General features: G+C 40.6%; 1 protein-coding gene across 5 annotated transcripts in view; it reads right to left on the bottom strand.

The window, feature by feature from the left end:
* Nucleotides 1-22541, bottom strand: part of LOC124038146 (cilia- and flagella-associated protein 46) — a 92133-nt gene that overhangs the window by 6257 nt on the left and 63335 nt on the right. For 2 of the 5 annotated variants that reach the window (XM_046353650.1, XM_046353651.1), the window contains exons 37-42: nucleotides 20229-20396; nucleotides 10637-10716; nucleotides 10154-10214; nucleotides 9719-9751; nucleotides 7386-7488; nucleotides 7112-7224 (exon numbers count right to left, since the gene is read on the bottom strand). In XM_046353650.1, the coding sequence (XP_046209606.1) occupies nucleotides 7112-7224; nucleotides 7386-7488; nucleotides 9719-9751; nucleotides 10154-10214; nucleotides 10637-10716; nucleotides 20229-20396 (558 nt within the window). Of the gene's footprint in view, nucleotides 1-5012; nucleotides 5110-7111; nucleotides 7225-7385; nucleotides 7489-9718; nucleotides 9752-10153; nucleotides 10215-10636; nucleotides 10717-11764; nucleotides 11866-20228; nucleotides 20397-22541 lie in introns of those variants that run through there. The other 3 variants (XR_006839307.1, XM_046353652.1, XR_006839308.1) reach the window with 3 other exon arrangements.

Below are 22541 nucleotides of genomic sequence, written 5' to 3'. Positions count from 1 at the left end.
AGGTTCATGCTCTACAACATCCGCAGAGTACGACCCTGCCTCACACAGGAAGCGGCGCAGGTCCTAATCCAGGCACTTGTCATCTCCCGTCTGGATTACTGCAACTCGCTGTTGGCTGGGCTCCCTGCCTGTGCCATTAAACCCCTTCAACTCATCCAGAACGCCGCAGCCCGTCTGGTGTTCAACCTTCCCAAGTTCTCTCACGTCACCCCGCTCCTCCGTTCTCTCCACTGGCTTCCAGTTGAAGCTCGCATCCGCTACAAGACCATGGTGCTTGCCTACGGAGCTGTGAGGGGAACGGCACCTCAGTACCTCCAGGCTCTGATCAGGCCCTACACCCAAACAAGGGCACTGCGTTCATCCACCTCTGGCCTGCTCGCCTCCCTACCACTGAGGAAGTACAGCTCCCGCTCAGCCCAGTCAAAACTGTTCGCTGCCCTGGCCCCCCAATGGTGGAACAAACTCCCTCACGACGCCAGGACAGCGGAGTCAATCACCACCTTCCGGAGACACCTGAAACCCCACCTCTTTAAGGAATACCTAGGATAGGTTAAGTAATCCCTCTCACCCCACCCCCCCTAAGTTTTAGATGCACTATTGTTAAGTGACTGTCCCACTGGATGTCATAAGGTGAATGCACCAATTTGTAAGTCGCTCTGGATAAGAGCGTCTGCTAAATGACTTAAATGTAAATGTAAATGATAGTTAGGCTAGAATAACACATCAACCCTGTTACCCATCGATAGATAGGCTAGAATAACACATCAACCCTGTTACCCATCGATGGATAGGCTAGAATAACACATCAACCCTGTTACCCATCGATAGATAGGTTAGAATAACACATCAACCCTGTTACCCATCGATAGATAGGCTAGAATAACACATCAACCCTGTTACCTATAGATAGACAGGCTAGAATAACACATCAACCCTGTTACCCATCGATAGACAGGCTAGAATAACACATCAACCCTGTTACCCATCGATAGATAGGCTAGAATAACACATCAACCCTGTTACCCATCGATAGATAGGCTAGAATAACACATCAACCCTGTTACCCATCGATAGACAGGCTAGAATAACACATCAACCCTGTTACCCATCGATAGATAGGCTAGAATAACACATCAACCCTGTTACCCATCGATAGATAGGCTAGAATAACACATCAACCCTGTTACCCATCGATAGATAGGTTAGAAATGTTTCACTTTATATATATATTTTTTAACTTACATTCAATTGCCACTCCCTGTTGAACACAAGCTTCCATTTCCCCGTCACAAGGGGAGTTATGGCTGATTTAAGATGAAATCGGCTTTTTTATGTCAATCCTTTTACTTTAAATAGCACCTCATTCATAATTTAACTCTTTTGAGATGTGAAAACATGCTTTTTATCAAATAACATTTTATTGGCCACATATTTAGCAGATTGCGGGTGGAGCGAAATTGTTGACTATGTGCTCTTAATGACAACATTTTGAAATGAGGTGAAATAAATTGTTATTTGGGACCAAATTACACTACCCAAAACATACTCTATGGGTGGAATGATAACTTCTGAACAGTAGTGTGGGGTCACTTAGAAATGTCCTTGTTTTTGAAAGAAAAGCTAATTTTTTGTCCATTAAAATAACATCAAACACCAGTCTCAACGTCAACAGTTAAGAGGCAACTCCGGGATGCTCCGGGAAAGCCATATCACAGACTGGCCAATTAAAAGAAAAGATTAAGATGGGCAAAAGAACACAGACACTGGACAGAGGAACTCGACGTTGAGACTGGTGTTTTGCGGGTACTATTTAAAGAAGCTGCCAGTTGAGGACTTGTGAGGCGTCTGTTTCTCAAATTAGACACTCTAATGTACTTGGCCTCTTGCTCAGTTGTGCACCGGGGCCTCCCAGTCCTCTTTATATTCTGGTTAAAGCCAGTTTGCTCTGTTCTGTGAAGGGAGTAGTACACAGCGTTGTACGAGATCTTCAGTTTCTTTGCAATTTCTCGCATGGAATAGCCTTCATTTCTCAGAATAAGAATAGACTGATGAGTTTCAGAAGGAAGTTCTTTGTTTCTAGCCATTTTGAGCCTGTAATCGAACCCACAAATGCTGATGCTCCAAATACTCAACTAGTCTAAAGGCCAGTTTTATTGCTTCTTTAATCAGAACAACCGTTTTCAGCTGTGCTAACATAATTGCCAAAGGGTTTTCTAATGATCAATTAGCCTTTTAAAATGATCAACTTGGATTAGCTAACGCAACGTGCCATTGGAACACAGGAGTGAAGGTTGCTGATAATGGGCCTCTGTACTCCTATGTAGATGCCTTGCCTGGTTCACCAATTACTTTGCAGACAGAGTTCAGTGTGTCAAATCGGAGGGCATGCTGTCCGGTCCTCTGGCAGTCTCTATGGGGGTGCCACAGGGTTCAATTCTCGGGCCGACTCTTTTCTCTGTGTATATCAATGATGTTGCTCTTGCTGCGGGCGATTCCCTGATCCATCTCTACGCAGACGACACCATTCTATATACTTTCGGCCCGTCATTGGACACTGTGCTATCTAACCTCCAAACGAGCTTCAATGCCATACAGCACTCCTTCCGTGGCCTCCAACTGCTCTTAAACGCGAGTAAAACCAAATGCATGCTTTTCAACCGATCGCTGCCTGCACCCGCATGCCCGACTAGCATCACCACCCTGGATGGTTCCGACCTTGAATATGTGGACATCTATAAGTACCTAGGTGTCTGGCTAGACTGCAAACTCTCCTTCCAGACCCACATCAAACATCTCCAATCGAAAATCAAATCAAGAGTCGGCTTTCTATTCCGCAACAAAGCCTCCTTCACTCACGCTGCCAAGCTTACCCTAGTAAAACTGACTATCCTAACGATCCTCGACTTCAGCGATGTCATCTACAAAATGGCTTCCAACACTCTACTCAGCAAACTGGATGAAGTCTATCACAGTGCCATCCGTTTTGTCACTAAAGCACCTTATACCACCCACCACTGCGACTTGTATGCTCTAGTCGGCTGGCCCTCACTACATATTCGTCGCCAGACCCACTGGCTCCAGGTCATCTACAAGTCCATGCTAGGTAAAGCTCCGCCTTATCTCAGTTCACTGGTCACGATGGCAACACCCATCCGTAGCACGCGCTCCAGCAGGTGTATCTCACTGATCATCCCTAAAGCCAACACATCATTTGGCCGCCTTTCGTTCCAGTACTCTGCTGCCTGTGACTGGAACGAATTGCAAAAATCGCTGAAGTTGGAGACTTTTATCTCCCTCACCAACTTCAAACATCAGCTATTTGAGCAGCTAACCGATTGCTGCAGCTGTACATAGTCTATAGGAAAATAGCCCACCCATTTTCACCTACCTCATTCCCATACTGTTTTTATACTGTTTTTATTTATTTATTTTTCTGCTCTTTTGCACACCAATATCTCTACCTGTACATGACCATCTGATCATTTATCACTCCAGTGTTAATCTGCAAAATTGTATTATTCGCCTACCTCCTCATGCCTTTTGCACACATTGTATATAGACTGCCCATTTTTTTCTACTGTGTTATTGACTTGTTAATTGTTTATTCCATGTGTAACTCTGTGTTGTCTGTTCACACTGCTATGCTTTATATTGGCCAGGTCGCAGTTGCAAATGAGAACTTGTTCTCAACTAGCCTACCTGGTTAAATAAAGGTGAAATAAAAAAAATAAAAAAAAATATTCCATTAAAAATAATCTACAGTTTCCAGATACAATAGTCATTTACAACATTAACAATGTCTACACTGTATTTCTGATCAATTTTATGTTATTTTAATGGACAAAAAATGAGCTTTTCTTAATAAAAAGAAAAAGTGTCATGTTTGTCATTTATTATCATGTCTTGTCCCTGTGCTCCCCATGCTATTCGTTTCCCTCTGCTGGTCTTATTTGGTTCTTTCCCTCCTTCTATCCCTCTCTCTCCCCCTCCCTCTCTCACTCTCTCGCTCTCTCTTCTCTCTATCGTTCCGTTCCTGCTCCCAGCTGTTCCTATTCCCCTAATCATCATTTAGTCTTCCCACACCTGTTCCCGATCCTTTCCCCTGATTAGAGTCCCTATTTATTCCTTTGTGATCCGTTCCTGTCCCGTCGGTTCCTTGTATTGTATTCACCATGCTGTGATTGCGTTTCGCCCTGTCCTGTCGTGTTTTTGCTGTGATTGTGTATCGCCCTGTCCTGTCGTGTTTTTTTGCCTTCATCAGATGCTGCGTGTGAGCAGGTGTCTCTGTCGACTACGGCCTGCGCCTACCCGAAGCGACCTGCAGTCTGTGGCCGCTTCTCCAGTTATTTCCCCTCTACAAGTCTAGAGGATTTCTGTTATTCCCTGTTTGGACTTAAATAAACTCTGTTTCTGTTAAGTCGCTTTTGGGTCCTCTTTCACCTGCATGACAAAAAGGACATTTCTAAGTGACCAGAAACTTTTGAACGGTAGTGTATGTATTCTTGGATGTATTTATTTATGGGATTTACTTGACAGGGACCGTGCACATTAATGAACATTTCCTTGGTTACATCAATGTAAATGCACCAGAGTTAGTAAAAGGGCTAATTCTCATCTGTAGCCCCTAGATCAGTTATGAAGGAAGGTCAATGAATTTAGGCCAGTGTGTGTAAACGAAAGGAAAAAGAGAAGAGAGCTGTTGATTCATGTTCATGACTCCAACAAACAGAGTTTGTCATGCTCAAAACTCTCTTCAGGCATTAGATTGAATGCAGGAAGTAGAATATAACTCATTCTCCCTCCCTCTGCTCTAGATCAGTTCTGAGCATCTCGGTCTGACGCAAGAAAGACATTTCCCTGTGCTTGTACTTGTGCATGACATTAAAACTTGAAACTATCTAGAACATCTGCAAACACCTTGTACCTGCTGGCTTGTTAACTGGGTGGGGTTGGCTTGTTATCGAGTTACAGCTGTTATTCAGACGAGGCAACATAGTCTGAACATTCCTCACCACTTTGTTTGGTTAGAAGTGCCAAAGCCCAGCCTGTCTTTGATAGTGGATGGTATTGTGAGGCCCAGGGTGATGTGTAAGGTCATCCTGACTTCCCCTGTCAATCAGATCAAATACACCCAGTGTCATCCACACCCAAAATGTCCTTTGTTTTGGAGGAAGTAAAACAAAAAAATCAAGCAAGGCCAAGAGCCATGCCTGTGAAAAGCATTTGATTGTTGTTGAAAAGGGTTTGAAAGGTGTGAAAAGTCAGAAGGCTTTTTGGGTTGTGTGGTCAGTTATTTCAGGAAGATTAGTGAAAAAGTATCGTAATAAAGAAATCAAGACAGCAGCCACTGAGGAAAGAGTGGAGTCTCTGTCTCCAAAATACCTAAGGCCTTTGAAATGAACATGATGAGAATCAATTCCCTCCCCAAAAAAACATTTGTTACTTCTATGAAGAGTGCCTTGTTCCGCCTTTCTTTTTGATGACCAATTGACCCCTTTTACCAAAGAGCACCTTCTGTCTACCAAAATCTACTATTGTGTACCTTAGCAGCGCTTCTCTTCCTCCTTGTTTTATACAGGCTGCTTTATGCTCTATTTAGACAGCGGTATTTAATTTCACATAATGCAAATGAGAAGAAAAAACATGGCTATTCTTTTTACAACATACTGTAAGTTCAACAAAAACATGTTATTCTTTTTTGTCAATGAATGTGTTAGTCAAGTGTCTATTTACTCTTAAATGTACTACAGCACTACGACCTTGTACAGATTTTTGAGTGGCAATTGGTGTAATCAATGTTTATAGACAAGGCCCCTAGTCAATATCAATTGCGGAGGTGTTTGTCAATGGATCTGCCAAAATGTGACACACCCGGGTTAGGCCACAGGTGGGGCACTGTCAGCTCCAGACTCTGATCTGCTGGATTGGGAACGCCAGAGTTCCTGTCCAGGGAACAGTTCAATGTGAGATTAACGTTAATTGACAGCTTGCTCTCTAGTGCCTATAATAACTACTTCAACTCCGGGCGACAGATTCAGAACACTACATCTGATGAACATCTCCAATGCACACATTAAACCTACATCAAACAATTACTAGGCCTATATCATGTTAATAAATCATATAAGCCTAGTGATTATCCCTAATACATTCATTTTGAATCTCTGTATAATTTCTACAAGTGCTTGGTGAAACTTGGAAAATGTAACAGCAACAGGCCTATAATGAAATCTAATTGATGTTATATTGCTGTCTTTCTAAATATAACCACTCGGGGAATTAAAGATTGATGTGTTTAAAGAGATTAAGTCTCCTGCTCCATTTACGTACATAAGCTACACACAGTACAATTTCAAATTTATATCTGGGTTTTTGTTTCTCCATCACTGACTTTGGAAAATCCTTCATTTGATTAAATTAATCATATTACCATCACATAATATCCAAAGCCACTCAGATCTTTGACACAATGTGACATTTTTATATAAGTCTTTACAAATATTCCCTGTCATAACGGAAGAGTTATGTTCTGTGTTCTGAACTTATAGCCTAATGCCTTTGAATACCAGTCTTTGGAGTTGAATGAGTTGGATTTGGAGTTGAATGATGTTGTTTTCTACTTAGTTTCCTTAATTTTAGATGGCAAACAGCAAATCTCTGACACACAGGATGCATCCTAAATGGCACCGTATTCCCTAAGTGTAGTGCTTTATTTTTTACAAGAGGCCCTGGTCAAAAGTAGGGCACTACATAGGGAATAGGGTGCCATTTGGGATGCTCTTTCAGACGAATGGGTCCCTTTAAAAGGTATATTGTGCTAATTCTGCAGTGGTGGCATATATACAACAGCAGCTTACTGGGAGGGAGGCATAGTTGGAATGTGGCAGGTTATGGTTACTTATTTGTGTTCTGGTATTTGAGCTTTGGTTAAGGGCATGGTTGTTTTCTGATCAAACAATTGAAATAGTCTGTATTTGATGGAAAAATCTGATACTATAAAATAAAATCTACCTCAAATCGTCCAACATCTTCACAAGAAGGTTCTTGAAACTCAGACCAAACAAACTCAAACCACAAAATAAAATAGGTAGGTATTGGATACAGTACGTACCAGAAAGGTTGAGGGCAGCCAGCTTGGATGGTGGGATGTTAGCGAGAAAGCGCTCCATTCCATGGAAGATGAAAGCACTGCAGTTTGTCAGCAGCTGCTCCAGCTCTGCGAGACTGACACACACACAACAGTGTTAGTGGCTTAGAGTGCAGCATGCCATGAATAAACATCAGCCAACAGATTGGTATGCCAGCGGACAGGAATACATGACATACATATGTGACTCTTGTGTCATTACTGCTAATGAGTGTGTTGAGTGAAAGTGACTTCTGACCTGGGAGTGCATTCACTCCCCCAAAAGCCCTCCCACAGTGGGGTGAATTGCTGGCTATATGCCTCCAAAGTCCTCTTCATCCTCTCTGTCAGGCTGCTGCCTTCTGAAACATAACAACCCCCCCCCCCCCACACACACACAACGTACACACAACGTACACACACGACACACACACAGAGAATAAACAGTTCCAGCTACTTCATCATTTATTATCATTGGGTGAGGTATATTACTGTAGGACCCAATCTATAGTAGAAGCTGGACTGCATAATCTAAATCTAAGCTGTACCTAAAAATTGCACTGACAAAATGTACAGTATGAAGGGAGTTTGGTGACCTGGTGGCGGAGAGGGAGGAGGACACGTCAAGGCCAGACAATAGTCCATTGGATTTTGGCAAACAGCACATTAGTCACTGCAAAATTCTCTTTGCTGAGAAGGAGTCATAGCTCTAAACACAGAGGCTGTGTCCGAATACCCATACTAGCGTACTACATACTGTACTTAAACCACATACTATGTACGCATCGTTGCATAGTATTTAGCACGTGATGTACTGTTTATTAAAAAGTATGCAGTATGCCATGGCCGCAACGCAGGCCGTGTGTGGGTGGATTTTTCCAAATTTAACATGCATGCACCACATTAACCAGCCTGATAATATCTCATTTTAATTTGATTAATTTCTCAAAACTCTGAATAGAATAGGAATGTAGTAATAGCACTATCACATTCGACTTATACCATAGTAGACCACATAGCCCATCTATTCTATTTAAAAAGGACTGAAGACAGAAATGTATAATCTGGTTCCATTTCAACATATTTATTAGTGAAACCTAAGTGCTGTAACATACATACATTAAATCAAATAGCCTAGTCCACACACCAAAACTTTTCAAATGCTCAAATCAAAAGGCTATTGCACAGAACAATTTGGACAGTTGGGTGCATCGCAAATTTAGAACCGTTCGACAGCAACGTAATAAACTAAAGCACTGATCATTGGGAACGAGATGAAAATGACTGCTAATGCTTGATCCATACATGTAATAATTCAATTGATAGCCTAGCCTACAAAACTATAACAATCCATATGTTCAAATCAAAAGGCCCGACTAACATGACATCAATAACGTAGCCACATCCCGAGTCCCCTGTGTCGACACGTTCAGAAATCAAAAGATGGTTTAATATTTAGTTTAAAAGCTCTGACGAAGGACAAGAGAACAAGAAACACTTTTCAATGAGAAAGCAGAAATCCATCTTCCTAATGAACCTCTACAGGATCGGTGAGAATGGCATCCAGGCATTTAAAGCATACTCGATTTTCATTTCACATACTGTACACAGCCAGTCCAAATACCCATACTTGCATCGTAAATAGTAGGCCGTTTGAGTATGCGAAAAAATGACCTTTTATAGTTTGTGAAATGTTGAAAATCGAAGATACTTTAAATGCCCGGATGTCATACTCATTTCGGCTTTTCATCTAGTAGAATTCGCTTCACAGAACTGAATAGTTTTTTCACACTCAAGTGTGTTCGACACCAGCTGATAATCAGAATAGGCGACGTGTTCTACAAAAATGTATGAACATTGGGGAAAAAGCATGATTGCGCATTCAATGAGGCCATCTCAATATGGATGAGTAGTATATTGATATTTGTTGCTAACTGCATATGATTTTTACTAAACAGTACGTTCTATATAGTATTTGGTATGATTAGTACACAGTATGCAGTTTAAGTAAGTAGCAGGCAAGACAGATTTCGTAAAACGGCCACTCACATACATAGGGATATCAACATAAAAGTTGGCTTAAGGTTAAAAACTCTGACCATTACAACCATGTCTATTTGGCGCTGGCAACATTTTCATGCTTATTAAAACAAAAGATCAAATCAATACATGGGATTGGAAAACAGTGCTATCTTGAATGACTTTTTGGGGGCATATTCTACACTAGATTGGAGGCGCCTCTTTACGGTACTCTTGGATGTTTCGTTCAGGAGAGCCATCCCCCTAGGTGTCTACTGCAACAAAACCCATCATTGCACAGCTTACAAAGATATCAGTAGAGATCAGGGTCTATATTCATAAAGTGTCTCAGAGTAGAAGTGCTGATAGGATCAGGCACCCCCTGTCCATATAATCTTATACATTATGATATGAAAGTCAAATCGGATCCTAGACACTTTATGAATATGGGCCCGGGCTGTCAGAACAACATAGCTTATCGTCTGGGGCCGTATCGTGATCAACGATTCTCTTGTGGAAATTATCAGCAAAATCAGAAACATAATAATGACAACTAAGATCATGCTTACTTACCATATTCCTCTTCGTTGTAAGGGTCTATGATATCTTAGATGAGGTGTATTAAGGACAATTTCCTCCACAGTATGTCATTGGTCTGGCATTACAAACAATCTTATTTCCCAAATCAAATTTCATGAAGCCATTTCTACATAAGCAGTTGTCACAAAGTGGTTTACAGATGCCGAGGGTTAAACCCCAAAGAGCAAGCAATGCATAGGTAAAAGCATTGTGGCGAGGAAAAGCTCTAGGAAGCAGGAACATAGGAAAAAACCTAGAGAGGAACCAGGCACTGAGGGGTGGCCAGTCCTCTTCTGGCAGTACTGATATTTAAGAAATACCTATCTAGGAAATTCCTAGAAATATAGATTATCTCACCACTGAAAATCAGTGAAATACTTATTGGAGGTGTTAAAAGGTCATTATTAAAGTCAAACAAGTAAAATATACATTTGATGTTGTGTGTGTCTACTGGGAGGGTGTTGGGGGGCAAGACACGATTGACCGGCACCTGGGTAACAAGAAACACAAGAGTAAATACAGGTAGATTAATATTGGATAGAGACATCCAAACAAACAACTGTGACAGCAAGAGCGGAAGAGACACATTTGACTTGGGAGTGAGAGAGTGGAGTAGTGAGAGGGAGATAGAGAGGGCGGGTTGAGAGAGCGAGAGAGAGGGGGAGAAAGAGAGGCAGAGGAAGAGAGAGAGAGAGAGAGAGAGAGAGAGAGAGAGAGAGAGAGAGAGAGAGAAAGAGCAAGAGTGAAAGGGTGACAGGGAATAAGTATGATATAGAAGCAAAACACAGGATCATTACACAAACATTATGTCATTGATTGGGAAGTCACAAGCGGGCAAGGGGACTTAAATAATTTATTGTGCTGAAGGCAGGTAAAAAGGCAGGCCTTCTTAGATTTATTTACTGAACTCACCATTTTGATGGCTTTGCTTTGATCTACCTTCCCCTTGGCTCCCTTTCCACCTTTGGTCTCCTTTTTGTTGTCACTTTCAACTGCAGCAAACAGGATGCAGAAATAATAAAGGAAGCGGTTGTCTGGCGGTTTAAATTACACAGCATTTTGACAAATCCTAATGACTTTACTTCACTTTCAGGTTTACTGCCAAAGCCAATGACATCATTGAAGATGCTGAAAGAATACAGAAACTCTGAAGGTTTTCCTACGACCCATAAATACTTTCTTCTGCAGTGACCACTAGCAAACTAGTAATCTCTCAAGGACAGACTACGTCTGACCAAATTAAGCAAGATTATAGTTCAATGTTAACCGAGATAGCAAACTAGTGAACTGCAAAGCATTGGACCCTTAAACGTCAGGCCTTGTAGAATTACTTTTCAGTAAATGTACCCTATAATTAAATCCAGAAACAACAGACAGACACCTAAACAAAATAACCATTGCTTTCCCAAAGGAAGTCTTTTGTATGCTCAAATTCATCCTGTGCATGTTTCATGCAAACTACTGCGTAGAATAACAAATAGCGCTTTCCAAAAGGTGCTTCAGGCACTACATCTTCTTGACACAGTGGTAAACTATAGATGTCAAAATGATGGTAATGTTTGTCCTAGGTGTGGAAAGTAAATGTCACTTTTTTGTATATACTCCAGCCACCCTCATCCGCATACAATCTCTGCTCAGTACGACATGTGTGTGCACGACACACACACACACACACACACACACACACACACACACACACACACACACACACACACACACACACACACACACACACACACACACACACACACACACACACACACACACACACACACACACACACACACACACACACACACACACACACACACGATTTTCCAAATGCCCTATGTACATCCTTGCTCATTTAAGTCTAACCTTTGAGCACCAACTGGTGTTATGCAAATGATTTAACCTTTTTAAAGTTAATTAAGCTTGCCCAAACATAACATTAACTACTTTTTCTTTTGTAAATTCCAAATGTGCATATTTTCGGAAAGGTTAAGAAAACGTCATCCTTCAAAAGAACTACAATAAAACATTTAAAGACAATTTACTTACTGTAATTTTACACGTGAAGACCATTTCAGAGGTTCAAAATGTTGAATGCATGTCGGATGTTTGTTACACTTGTTTTACATCCAGACAGGCTGCGAGATATACTGCGAATGTCCATGTATAAATAAAACACAAAAATAAAACACAACACAAGTCTTATCATGAAAAATGACGAGGCTTAAAAATCCTTCTTTAACCTGTCTCCCCATTACCTATACTGATTGAATTGGATTTAACAGGTGACATCAATAAGGGATCATAGCTTTCAACTAGATTCACCTGGTCAATCTATGTCATGGAAAGAGCAGGTGTTCTTAATGTTTTGTATACTCAGTGTATGCCAAATATTCAGTCAGAAAATAATATAGTTTTGTATATGGCTAATTTATGTGCTAACAGGAACTTTGCAGCTCGCTGGCGCTTCAATACAACTCTTACAAAATAAGAGCTTCAAACATGAATTTGCAATAGTTCTCGCAGAATTCATTAGCATTAATGAAGGATTGATTGATGATCCAAGCATACTTTGGGATGCAATTCAAGGCTTTATTAGAAGCAATGCAACTTCATTCTCTTTTAATTTATACAAGGCAAATATTAATGAAGCAAAACGATTGGAGGCTAAGTTAAATGTTTTACAATAGAGTGCAATCTGACACCTCTTCAAAATATTTACACGACATAGAATTGGTTAAGAAAGAACTGAATGTTTTATACAGACGTGCAGAATTTATTATCTACAAAGCTCGTCAGAATTATTACTTCAACAGTGCACGGCCCAGCCGGTTATTGGCTATGAAACTAAGGACCAATGAGGGCTTTGCAAATAATATTAGAGTCAAATCAACAGAGGGGATAGTCCAGTCCATACAGACCAAAAGCTAATTAACAATACTTTTCACTCTTTTTATTCTAAATTGTAGGTTAAACATGACGATAATGATGGCACCAGTATTCTATCGCCTCATATCATTGTTAAATTTAGATGTTAAATGATATGCAAAAATTATTGGCTCGCAGACTTGAACCTTGCATGACAGATTTAGTTCATCATGATAAAAAAACTTGTTAGGCCTCTGACAACATCTGCAGTCTGCTACACATCATTGTTGCAGCTGCAGATGTGAAACTACCTGATGCTGTTCATTTCACTTCATGCCGAAAAGGCCTTTGATCACTTTGAATGGCAGTATCTCTGGACAGTACTCAAACGTATGGGCTTTGCAAATTATTTTCTAAACAATTCCTCATTGCCAGAAGGACAAGGCAAGGATGTGCTTTCAGCAGCTTGCTCTTTGCTTTATCACTAGAACCCCTGGCTCAAGCAGTCTGTCAGTCCACACATGTACCTATCACTACTCACATCTCTGACCACATATGCAGATGAAATATTACTATAGGTTGGAGATGTCCCTCGTTCTCTACCTGTCCTTCTCAATATCTTTAAAAACTTTAGTTCAATCTCAGGTTACACAATTAATTGGACCAAATCCACACTATTACCGCTTAATGAAGAGATACCTACATGTCCCCTGACATCCCAATAGTAAGCCATTTCAAATACCTAGGCATTGACATCTATCCGTCCTTACAGATCACTACCAATTTTAATAGTGTTCATAAACAAGTAGAGTCAGACCTACAAAAGATGGTCTCAATGCACAAATTCAAACTCTTTTCAGACATGCACGTACATCATTAAGCTGAACATACTTCCTCTGATAAACTTTTACAGCTCTATGATTCCCCTTTCACAGCCACTGGGATATTGGAAGAAACTGCACCCTTTGATTTCCAAATTTATATGGAGGGGAAAGTGCCCTTGGATCAAAATGTCCACTTTATAAAGACGGAAGTGTTCTGGAGGCCAAAATCTCCCCAATCCTAAATTATATGTCTGGGTCTTTATTCTGTGCCCACAATATGTGTGGTTTAATGCCAAAGTACAGGGGTTCCTCTGTTAAAAATTGCGAGCTTACACCACGGGACTTAGAGGTCATTTGTGCTTTAGTACGGTACACTGCGTCACCACTTCATTGCTCCAGACCAGCGCAAAGGGGAGTTAGAGCACTGATAATGCTTTTGGTTCCCATGGGTCTCTGACAATGAATGGGCGACATAAACCTAAATAGAAACTGATAATTGTGCACGACTTTGTATTACTTACTAAAACTGTTGTTACACCAAGGTTTTTATTATTTTATTTTGGTCTTACTGTAGTAGTGTATCCCACTCCCGACCAGTCACGTTATACAGCGCCTGAGTGGCGCAACAGTCCAAGGCACTGCATAGCAGTGCAAGCTGTGTTGCTACAGATGCTGGTTCAATACCTCCTTGACTGGGAGACCCATGAGATGATTGTAGGTTTTTGGTTTCTCTCCCTCTAAAAACAGAACTAAATCATTCTAAATAACAAATTGGCTTTATTTACAAGTTAGTAACAATATCTCACCCCATGTTCAAGAATGGCCTTTTTCCTTGCTCATTTTACGTTATTTGAAAACAAAATCTCCAAAATATGATTATTTTTTAAACAATGCAATTATAGTTATTATTCATTTAGAATGATATAAAAGCCCATTGGATATTCTCACAGATATATTATTAACCCTGTTATTAGCAGGACAATATATATTGGTCACATTTTTTCATATGGTCTGGGAGTGCCCAGAGGTTAACTCCGTTTGGCAATCTGTGGCTTCATCAATGTCAAGCATTTTGTCTAAACCCATCCCATGTCTGGCCAATGTGCTACTGTTGAACGATGAGTCTTCACTGAACTTAACATACAGGCAGAGAAGGATTTGGCTTGCCGGCCTAACAACAGCCAAGAGAATGGTTGCCTTACAATGCCAAGCCCCACACACTCTGCCACATTAGCAATGTATTTATTTATTCATGGACATAACTCAATTTGAACTGTCAATCTCTCAACTGCTTGGTGCAAAACTACAACACTTGGCAGTATAAAATCATTACTTTATATACATGTACTTAAGTAAGCAGGTCCTTTGTGTGAGATGGGAAGGAGGGTGAGGGGATACATGTGTAATGTCTGCTGGTGTGTGTGTGCTTGTGTTTTATAGTTTGTCTTTGTCAACCAATAAATTGTAAAACCAATATACATTAAAAAAGTGTAATGACATTCAACAATTGTCATTAGGCCTCCACTCTTGTCGTCTGAAATAATTAATGAGTCTTGCTGACAAATGGTCCTTTAAACAAACAAAAAACAAGTGGTAAAATTATTTATACTTAAATAAGTATTTTCTTGTCCATTATTACATTTTCGTGCTGAGTTGTGCATGCTTCAAGCTACAGTAAACATTGTCCTTCACTCAACAATTGCTGTCATTCAGGATCTATTTGTTCAAAATGCCTCTAATACATTTCTTATTCCATTGAATTGGATTATACTCAAATCAATGACGTTAGAACGAAGCAGCCCTATTGATACATTTCATCTGCAACGACAATAATTGTTATTGCCAGATTGCCAGAGATGCCAGAGACTTTGAGCACAGGAGCAACAAAGAGATGAGTGACTCAAGATCTTGACGATCAGAATCTGCTTGCTGTCTAACAAGATTACTTGTCTGAAAATGTGTCCTGGACTGACAACACATGAAATTAAATTCAATATTTCACATCCAAAACTGTAAACATACAGTATGCAGTATTACGAATTTGTGACTAACCTTGAACATCCTAATCTCCCTACTGTCACATCTAAGGCACTCTAAAACAAATTTCAATGTAATTTCATGGATGGAATAACATGTATTCTTTTGGGAGAAATAAATGTAAAAACAAACTGTCATGCCCTTCCATAAGCCTATAGCACAATTTGGTAAAATTCCAAGTCCATATTATGGTAAAAACAGCTCAAATAAACTAAGAGAAATGACAGTCAGTCAATCTAGTAAACACATGAAGGTCAGTCAATCTGGAAAATTTCAAGAACTTTTAAAGTTTCTTCAAGTGCAGTCGCAAAAACCATCAAGCACTACGGTGAAACTGGCTCTCATGAGGGCTGCCACAGGAAACGAAGACCTAGAGTTACCTCTGCTGCAGAGGATAAGTTCATTAGAGTTATCAGGCTCAGAAATTGCAGCCCAAATAAGTGCTTCACAGAGTTCAAGTAACAGACACATTTCAACATCAACTGTTCAGAGGAGACTACGTGAATCAGGCCTTCATGGTTGAATTCTGGAAAAGAAACCATACTAAAAGGACAACAATAAGAAGAAGAGACTTGCTTGGGCCAAGAAACATGAGCAATGGACATTAGACCGGTGGAAATCTGTCCTTGGGTCTAATGAGTCCAAATTTGAGATTTTTGGTTCCAACCGCCGTGTCTTTGTGAGACGCAGAGTAGCTGAACGGATGATCTCCACATGTGTGGTTCCCACCGTGAAGCATGGAGGTGGAGGTGTGATGGTGTGTTGCTGGTGACACTGTCTGTGATTTATTTAGAATTTAAAAGCACACTTAACCAGCATGGCTACCACAGCTTTCTGCAGCGATACGCCAACCCATCTGGTTTAAAGGCTATTTGACCAAGAAGGAAAGTGATGGATCAGATGACCTGGCTTCCACAATCACCTAACCTCAATCCAATTGAGATGGTTTGGGATGAGTTGGACCACAGAGTGAACGAAAAGCAGCCAAGAAGTGCTCAGCATATGCGGGATCTCCTTCAAGACTGTTGGAAAATAATTCCTCATGAAGCTGTTTGAGAGAATCTGAAGTGTGCAAAGCTGTCATCAAGGAAAAGGGTGGCTACTTTGAAGAATCTCAAATATATAATATATTTAGATTTGTTTAATTCTTCTTTCGTTACAACATAGTTTTGATGTCTTCACTATTATTCCACAATGTAGAAAATAGTAAAAATAAAGAAAACCCCTGAATGTCTGTCCAATCTTTTGACTGGTACTCTATGTAAGAGCATCATGATCTATGTGCAGTACATAACTTATTGGATAGACACTGCAGCTTGCTAATAAAATATATTGATTGAACACTATCTAACACTTATTTCATTGCATCCTCAAGAATGTGAGGCTCACATTTCTCTGCGTCATTATCAGAATTGCCTTCCCAGGTATAAATGTAAGTTCAAGTGCCATGTGAATTTTACAACCAAATTACAAATTAATTTGGATATGCAGACCATGTTGGGAAAGAATAGAGCAGAGGTACTCAAATACTTTTTGAGAAGGTCCGGTCACACAAATTTCCTAGGCGACAAAGGTACGGATGGATATTGTAATTTATCGGCATCGTAACAATGACTACCGCCCTGTAGCACTCACATCTTTAATGTAGTGCTTTGAAAGGCTGGTCATGGCCTACATAATCCTGGACACCCTGGACCCACTCCAACTTGCATACCACCCCAACAGATCCACAGACGATGCAATCTCAACGGCACTCCACTCTGCCGTCTCCCACCAACAAAAGTGAGAGTGAGAAAGTTAGACGCACATATATTATACCCCTCCCCCCAAAATGCTAACCTCCCCTGTTATTGTAATGTTGAGAGGTTAGCATAACTTGGGGTATGATATTTGGTGCTTCTAACTAATCATTATTCACGATTCAGTCAGAACTAAACGTAACCATGGTAGGTAGTATCCACATTAATGTAGAAGTGTTTAAAAATATATAATATTCTTATTTACAATAACAGTGATTTCAAAATGCCACAGTACGTTACTTACCATTAATTTCTATTGAGCACAAAATAATCTGAAATACAACCAAAACAAACAGCAAATGCATCCAACAAGTTTGTAGAGTCACAGGCTTGATGTAATTATTGAGCGCTAGGAATATGGGACCAAATACTAAAGTTTGTACTACTTTAATACACATACAGTGCATTCGGAAAGTATACAGACCCCTTGACTTTTTCTACGTTTTGTTACGTTACAGCCTTATGCTAAAAATGTTTTTTAAATATTTTTTTTAAATACATATGATTTTTTACTTAAAAAAAAAAATCGTATTTACATAATATTCAGACCATTTGCGATGAGAATCGAAATTAAGCTCAGGTGCATCCTGTTTCCATTGATCATCCTTGAGATGTTACTACAACGTGATTGGAGTCCACCTGTTGTAAATTCATTTTATTGGACATGATTTGGAAAGGCACACAGCTATCTAAATAAGGTTCCACAGTTGACAGTGCATGTCAGATCAAAAACCAAGCTGTGAGGTCGAAGGAATTGTCCTTGGGGCTCCGAGACAGGATTGTGTCGAGGCACAGATCTGGGGAAGGGTACCAAAACATGAAGGTCCCCAAGAACACTGTGGCCTCCATCATTCTTATATGGAAGAAGTTTGGAACCACCAAGACTCTTCCAAGAGCAGGCCACCCGGCCAAACTGAGTAATCGGGGGAGAAGGACCTTGAGAGGTGACAAAGAACCCAAAAGTCACTCTGACAGAGCTCCAGAGCTACTCTGTGGAGATGGGACAACCATCTCTGCAGCACTCCACCGTTCAGGCCTTTATGCTAGAATGGCCAGACAGAAGCCACTCCTCAGTAAAAGGCACATGACAGCCCGTTAAGAGTTAGCAAAATGGACCTAAAGGACTCTCAGACCATGAGAAACAAGATTCTCGGGTCTGATAAAACCAAGTTTGAACTCTTTGGCCTCAATGCCAAGCGTCACGACTAGCGGAAACCTGGCACCATCCCTACGGTGAAGCATGGAGGTGCAGCATCATGCTGTGGGGATGTTTATCAGAGGCAGTGGCTGGGAGACTAGTCAGGATCGAGGCATAGATGAATAGAGCAAAGTACAGAGAGATCCTAGATGAAAACCTGCTGCAGAGCGCTCAGGACCTCAGACTGGGGCGAAGGTTCACCTTCCAACAGGTCAACGATCCTATGCACACAGCCACGACAATGCAGGAGTGGCTTCGGGGACAAGTCTCTGAATGTCCTTCTGTGACCCAGCCAGAGCCCGGACTTAAACCCGATCGAACATCTCTAGAGAGACCTGAAAATAGCTGTGCAGCGATGCTCCACATCCAACCTGACAGCACTTGAGCGGATATGCAGAGAAGAATGAAAAAAAAAACTCCCCAAATACAGGTGTGCCAAGCGTGTAGCGTTATATCCAAGAAGACTCAAGGCTGTAATCGCTGCCAAAGATGCTTCAACAAAGTACTGAGTAAAGGGTCTGAATACTTATGTAAATGTAATATTTTATTTACTAAAATGTCCCACCCTTAAGTTGCTGCCATACTGTTGATTATTATTGATCCTGCTACCCGCCACTTTCGTCTAATATTTATTTCTTTTGTATTAGTTATACTATTTTGACATTGATTACTGCACTTTGGGTAAAGCTTGCAAGGCATTTCACTGTACTTGTGCATGCGATAAAACTTCCACTTGACACACTGTTCACAACCCTCTTTTTGGCGGAGAGAACATTTTGCCGCTTTAAAGATTATTTCCTGCAATTCTACAAATTTTGCCATGTGTGTTCATATGATATCTGAGTGACTCCAACATTACAACCAAATCCAATAGGGGCCTCAGCAGAGAATCTGGCCATGATAATTACAAGGTTTAGATAGCTGGTTAGCTTAATTTACCTAGCTAAAATAATGGGCTTGTTGATTTCAATAATTGCTTCGATTGCAATTCTTTTATTACAGTAAGTTTCACTCAACAGTAAGTTTAAAGCCCGACTGCGTTTATTAACACATTGAAGGTCTGGATCAGGACTATTATAGTCTGCCTATTGAGTATGGCTGGAATGGAGGGTTGTAGCCATGCAAACACTGTCAAAGTAATTCCAACAGAGGTTTAAAGAGATTAAAGTGTGGGAGAGGGTGTTAATCCTGCCCAAACAAATTATGTCATGAAAACATCATTAGTATTCCAAAACGTTTAATGAAGCTTTGCCAATTGGATAGAGGGGTAAGAATAGATGAAATGCTTGTAGAGTACAAAACCCTTTGGGCGGACTTAGATGCTAATTTGCACTTGCAAAGTTTGCAAGTTGTCTAATTTATGCATGTGTGATGAACTACCGTAAATAATGTTTTTGTTAAAGGTAGGCTAAATGACGTTGCCACGAGCAGCACCGGAGATACTGAAATGAGCAAGAGGCAACACTTTGCTTGCACACCGTCACACACAGTATCTGCGCATGTTCACATATTTGTGTCACTCTGTTAACAGTGTGGAAGCCAGGGCACCAAAACTGCGGACAAGTTGAGACTCGCGCTTCAATGCTCTCAGTTGTTGCAGAAACTGACTGACTATGCTGTTTACTTTCTGCATCTACGTCATATTGCTGAGTCTTCCTTTAATACTACTAGTGTGGGCATGCTAATGAAAATTTGCTGTGTTTTGAAATTAAATAGAATGAAAACTGTATTTGCAACTAAGCACTCCATTTGTGTGTGTGTGTGTGTATGTGTGTGTAACCCCTCACCTGGTTCCTCTCTCTGCAGGCGAGTGTGGAGGAGTTGCAGTGAGAAGTCACGAGATACAGAGCTCAGCCCCTCTTCTTGCAGGATTGCCAACGCTTCCAGAGGTAGTTCCATGAGCATCCAGTCAGCCAGGAGCACGACATACTCCCCAAGCTCTGCAGGAGACCCCACTGTTCACACAAACAGACACAGATTAAGGTGAGCACACACACCCGCACACAGAGTGTACAAACGTCAATACAATATGCTCAGCTTGCTGTGAAAATGTTTATATTAGTGTATATATATAGTCATTTTGTTGCTTTTGATCACAAAAGCCATACAACATACTTTATTACAGAGTACAAAACATTAGAAACACCTACTCTTTTCATGACATAGACTGACCAGGTGAAACTATGTGAAAGCCATGATCACTTATTGATGTCACTTGTTAAGTCCACTTCAAATCAGTGTAGATGAAGGGGAGGAGATGGGTTAAAGAAGGATTTTTAAGCCCTGAGACATTTGATTGTGTATGTGTGCTATTCAGCTGGTGAATGGGCAAGACAAAAAATGCAAGTGCCTTTGGACAGGTTATGGTAGTAGGTGCCAGGCGCATGGGTTTGAGTGTGTCAAGAACTGTAACACTGCTGGGCTTTTCACACTCAACAGTTTCCCGTGTGTATCAAGAATGGTCAACAATCAAAAGACATCCAGACAACTTGGCACAACTGTGGGAAGCACTGGCGCCAACATGGGCCAGCATCCCGGTGGAACGCTTTCAACACCTTGTAGACGAATTGAGGCTCTTCTGAGGGCATAAGGGGGTGCAACTAGGGCTGCTACGGTGACCGTATTACCTCCACACCGGCAGTCACGAGCCATGAAGGAAGTCAAATTCCAAGCACTGATGCTGCTGATGGTCATTAGTAGCCTACCAAACTTGCTAACTCACTTGTGAATGATATAATTTATCACTTGTGTATCATGCCCAGGTTGTGTGCAGTAAGTCAAGAAACAGAGCATGCCTTTTTTTGCGATTTTTTTCAATTATAGTCACACACCTCAAGGTTTATAATCACAACAAAAGTGGCCAAATAATTCTTCTTCTTCTTCCTTCTTAAATTAAAGCACATTAATCCACTTTACAACGGGTGTAGAGCCTAACTGGCATATATAAGCAGCGCATGAGTTTCAAGTGTGGGGAAGATAATTATCACTATAAAAATGCACCTTTTTAATAAAAGCATTACATGCATAATTAGATTTGCGGTCACCTTTGAGAATGGTGTTTTCCCGCTAATTGATTGCATTTTGGAACATTCGTGCTTATAGCCTGCTGCCGTGTGCACATTCCTGCGCTTATAATGTGAAGAAAAAGCCTAAGAGTTTATCAACATTGCAGCCTTAGAATGTTTTAAAAATACAAACGTTGGGCTATATGTTTTGATCACAACTAAAGTTGAATAAATAACTCTAAATGAAGCATACAGGAGGACCTGTGTCTTTGTTAACAGCTCAACACAGAATAGCCACGTGCGCACTCCCTCAGAAATCGCTGAGAAAATATCCTATCTATTTCATTCAGCTATGTTAAATTGCATTCTTCATACTATAAAATAATGCCATGGAATTCTAAGCAAATCTTGTCTGCTAAATAAACTAGTGTAGCCCACAGCCATATGACATAGCCAGATCAGGATCTAACATAAGGGCAAGGAGTATGCTATTCTGTTCTTCTGAAATATACAACATTTTCTTCAAATCAGGTTTCTTTAGACCTGTCTAAAATACATAATGGATTTATTGTGATTGCGTAGGGTATGGATTTATTAGACTTTTTAAAATGTAGCTGTTCCAAAAGGTCTGCATCAGTGGCGTGTAGTCTATACGTGGAAGCCATTTATGTTAATTACCAGTCAATTACCGTGAGACCGACAGTTATCTGCTTGACAATCACCGGCTGACAAAATGTCATGACCGCCACAGCCCTAGGTGCAAGTCAATATTAGAAAGACGATCCCAATGTTTTGTACACCCAGCGCATACTTATACATGTAAAGGTGCAAGGGAAAATCCAAAGTACAAATCACCATCTGAAATGGGTCTCTTAAGCCCTGGTCCAGTTTGCTATTTGGTAAGTTATATTTTCCATTACATCCACTATAGCTGTACTGTATCTCGCACTAGAGTAAATATTTGAACATATATATTTCAGGTAGTATTGTGTTTAGGGAATTAAATACCATTTGCCTTTTGTGTAAAAACATGCTGATGTGGCTCCACTGTACATCATTTGGTCAATAAACAAACTGGTATAACAAAAATCAAAA

This window comes from Oncorhynchus gorbuscha, linkage group LG06 (genome assembly GCF_021184085.1).
Source record: "Oncorhynchus gorbuscha isolate QuinsamMale2020 ecotype Even-year linkage group LG06, OgorEven_v1.0, whole genome shotgun sequence".
In the NCBI taxonomy this organism is placed as follows: Eukaryota; Metazoa; Chordata; class Actinopteri; order Salmoniformes; family Salmonidae; genus Oncorhynchus; species Oncorhynchus gorbuscha.
The sequence above is the reverse complement of the archived record's forward strand: the minus strand, read 5'-3'. Positions and strand labels throughout refer to the sequence as shown.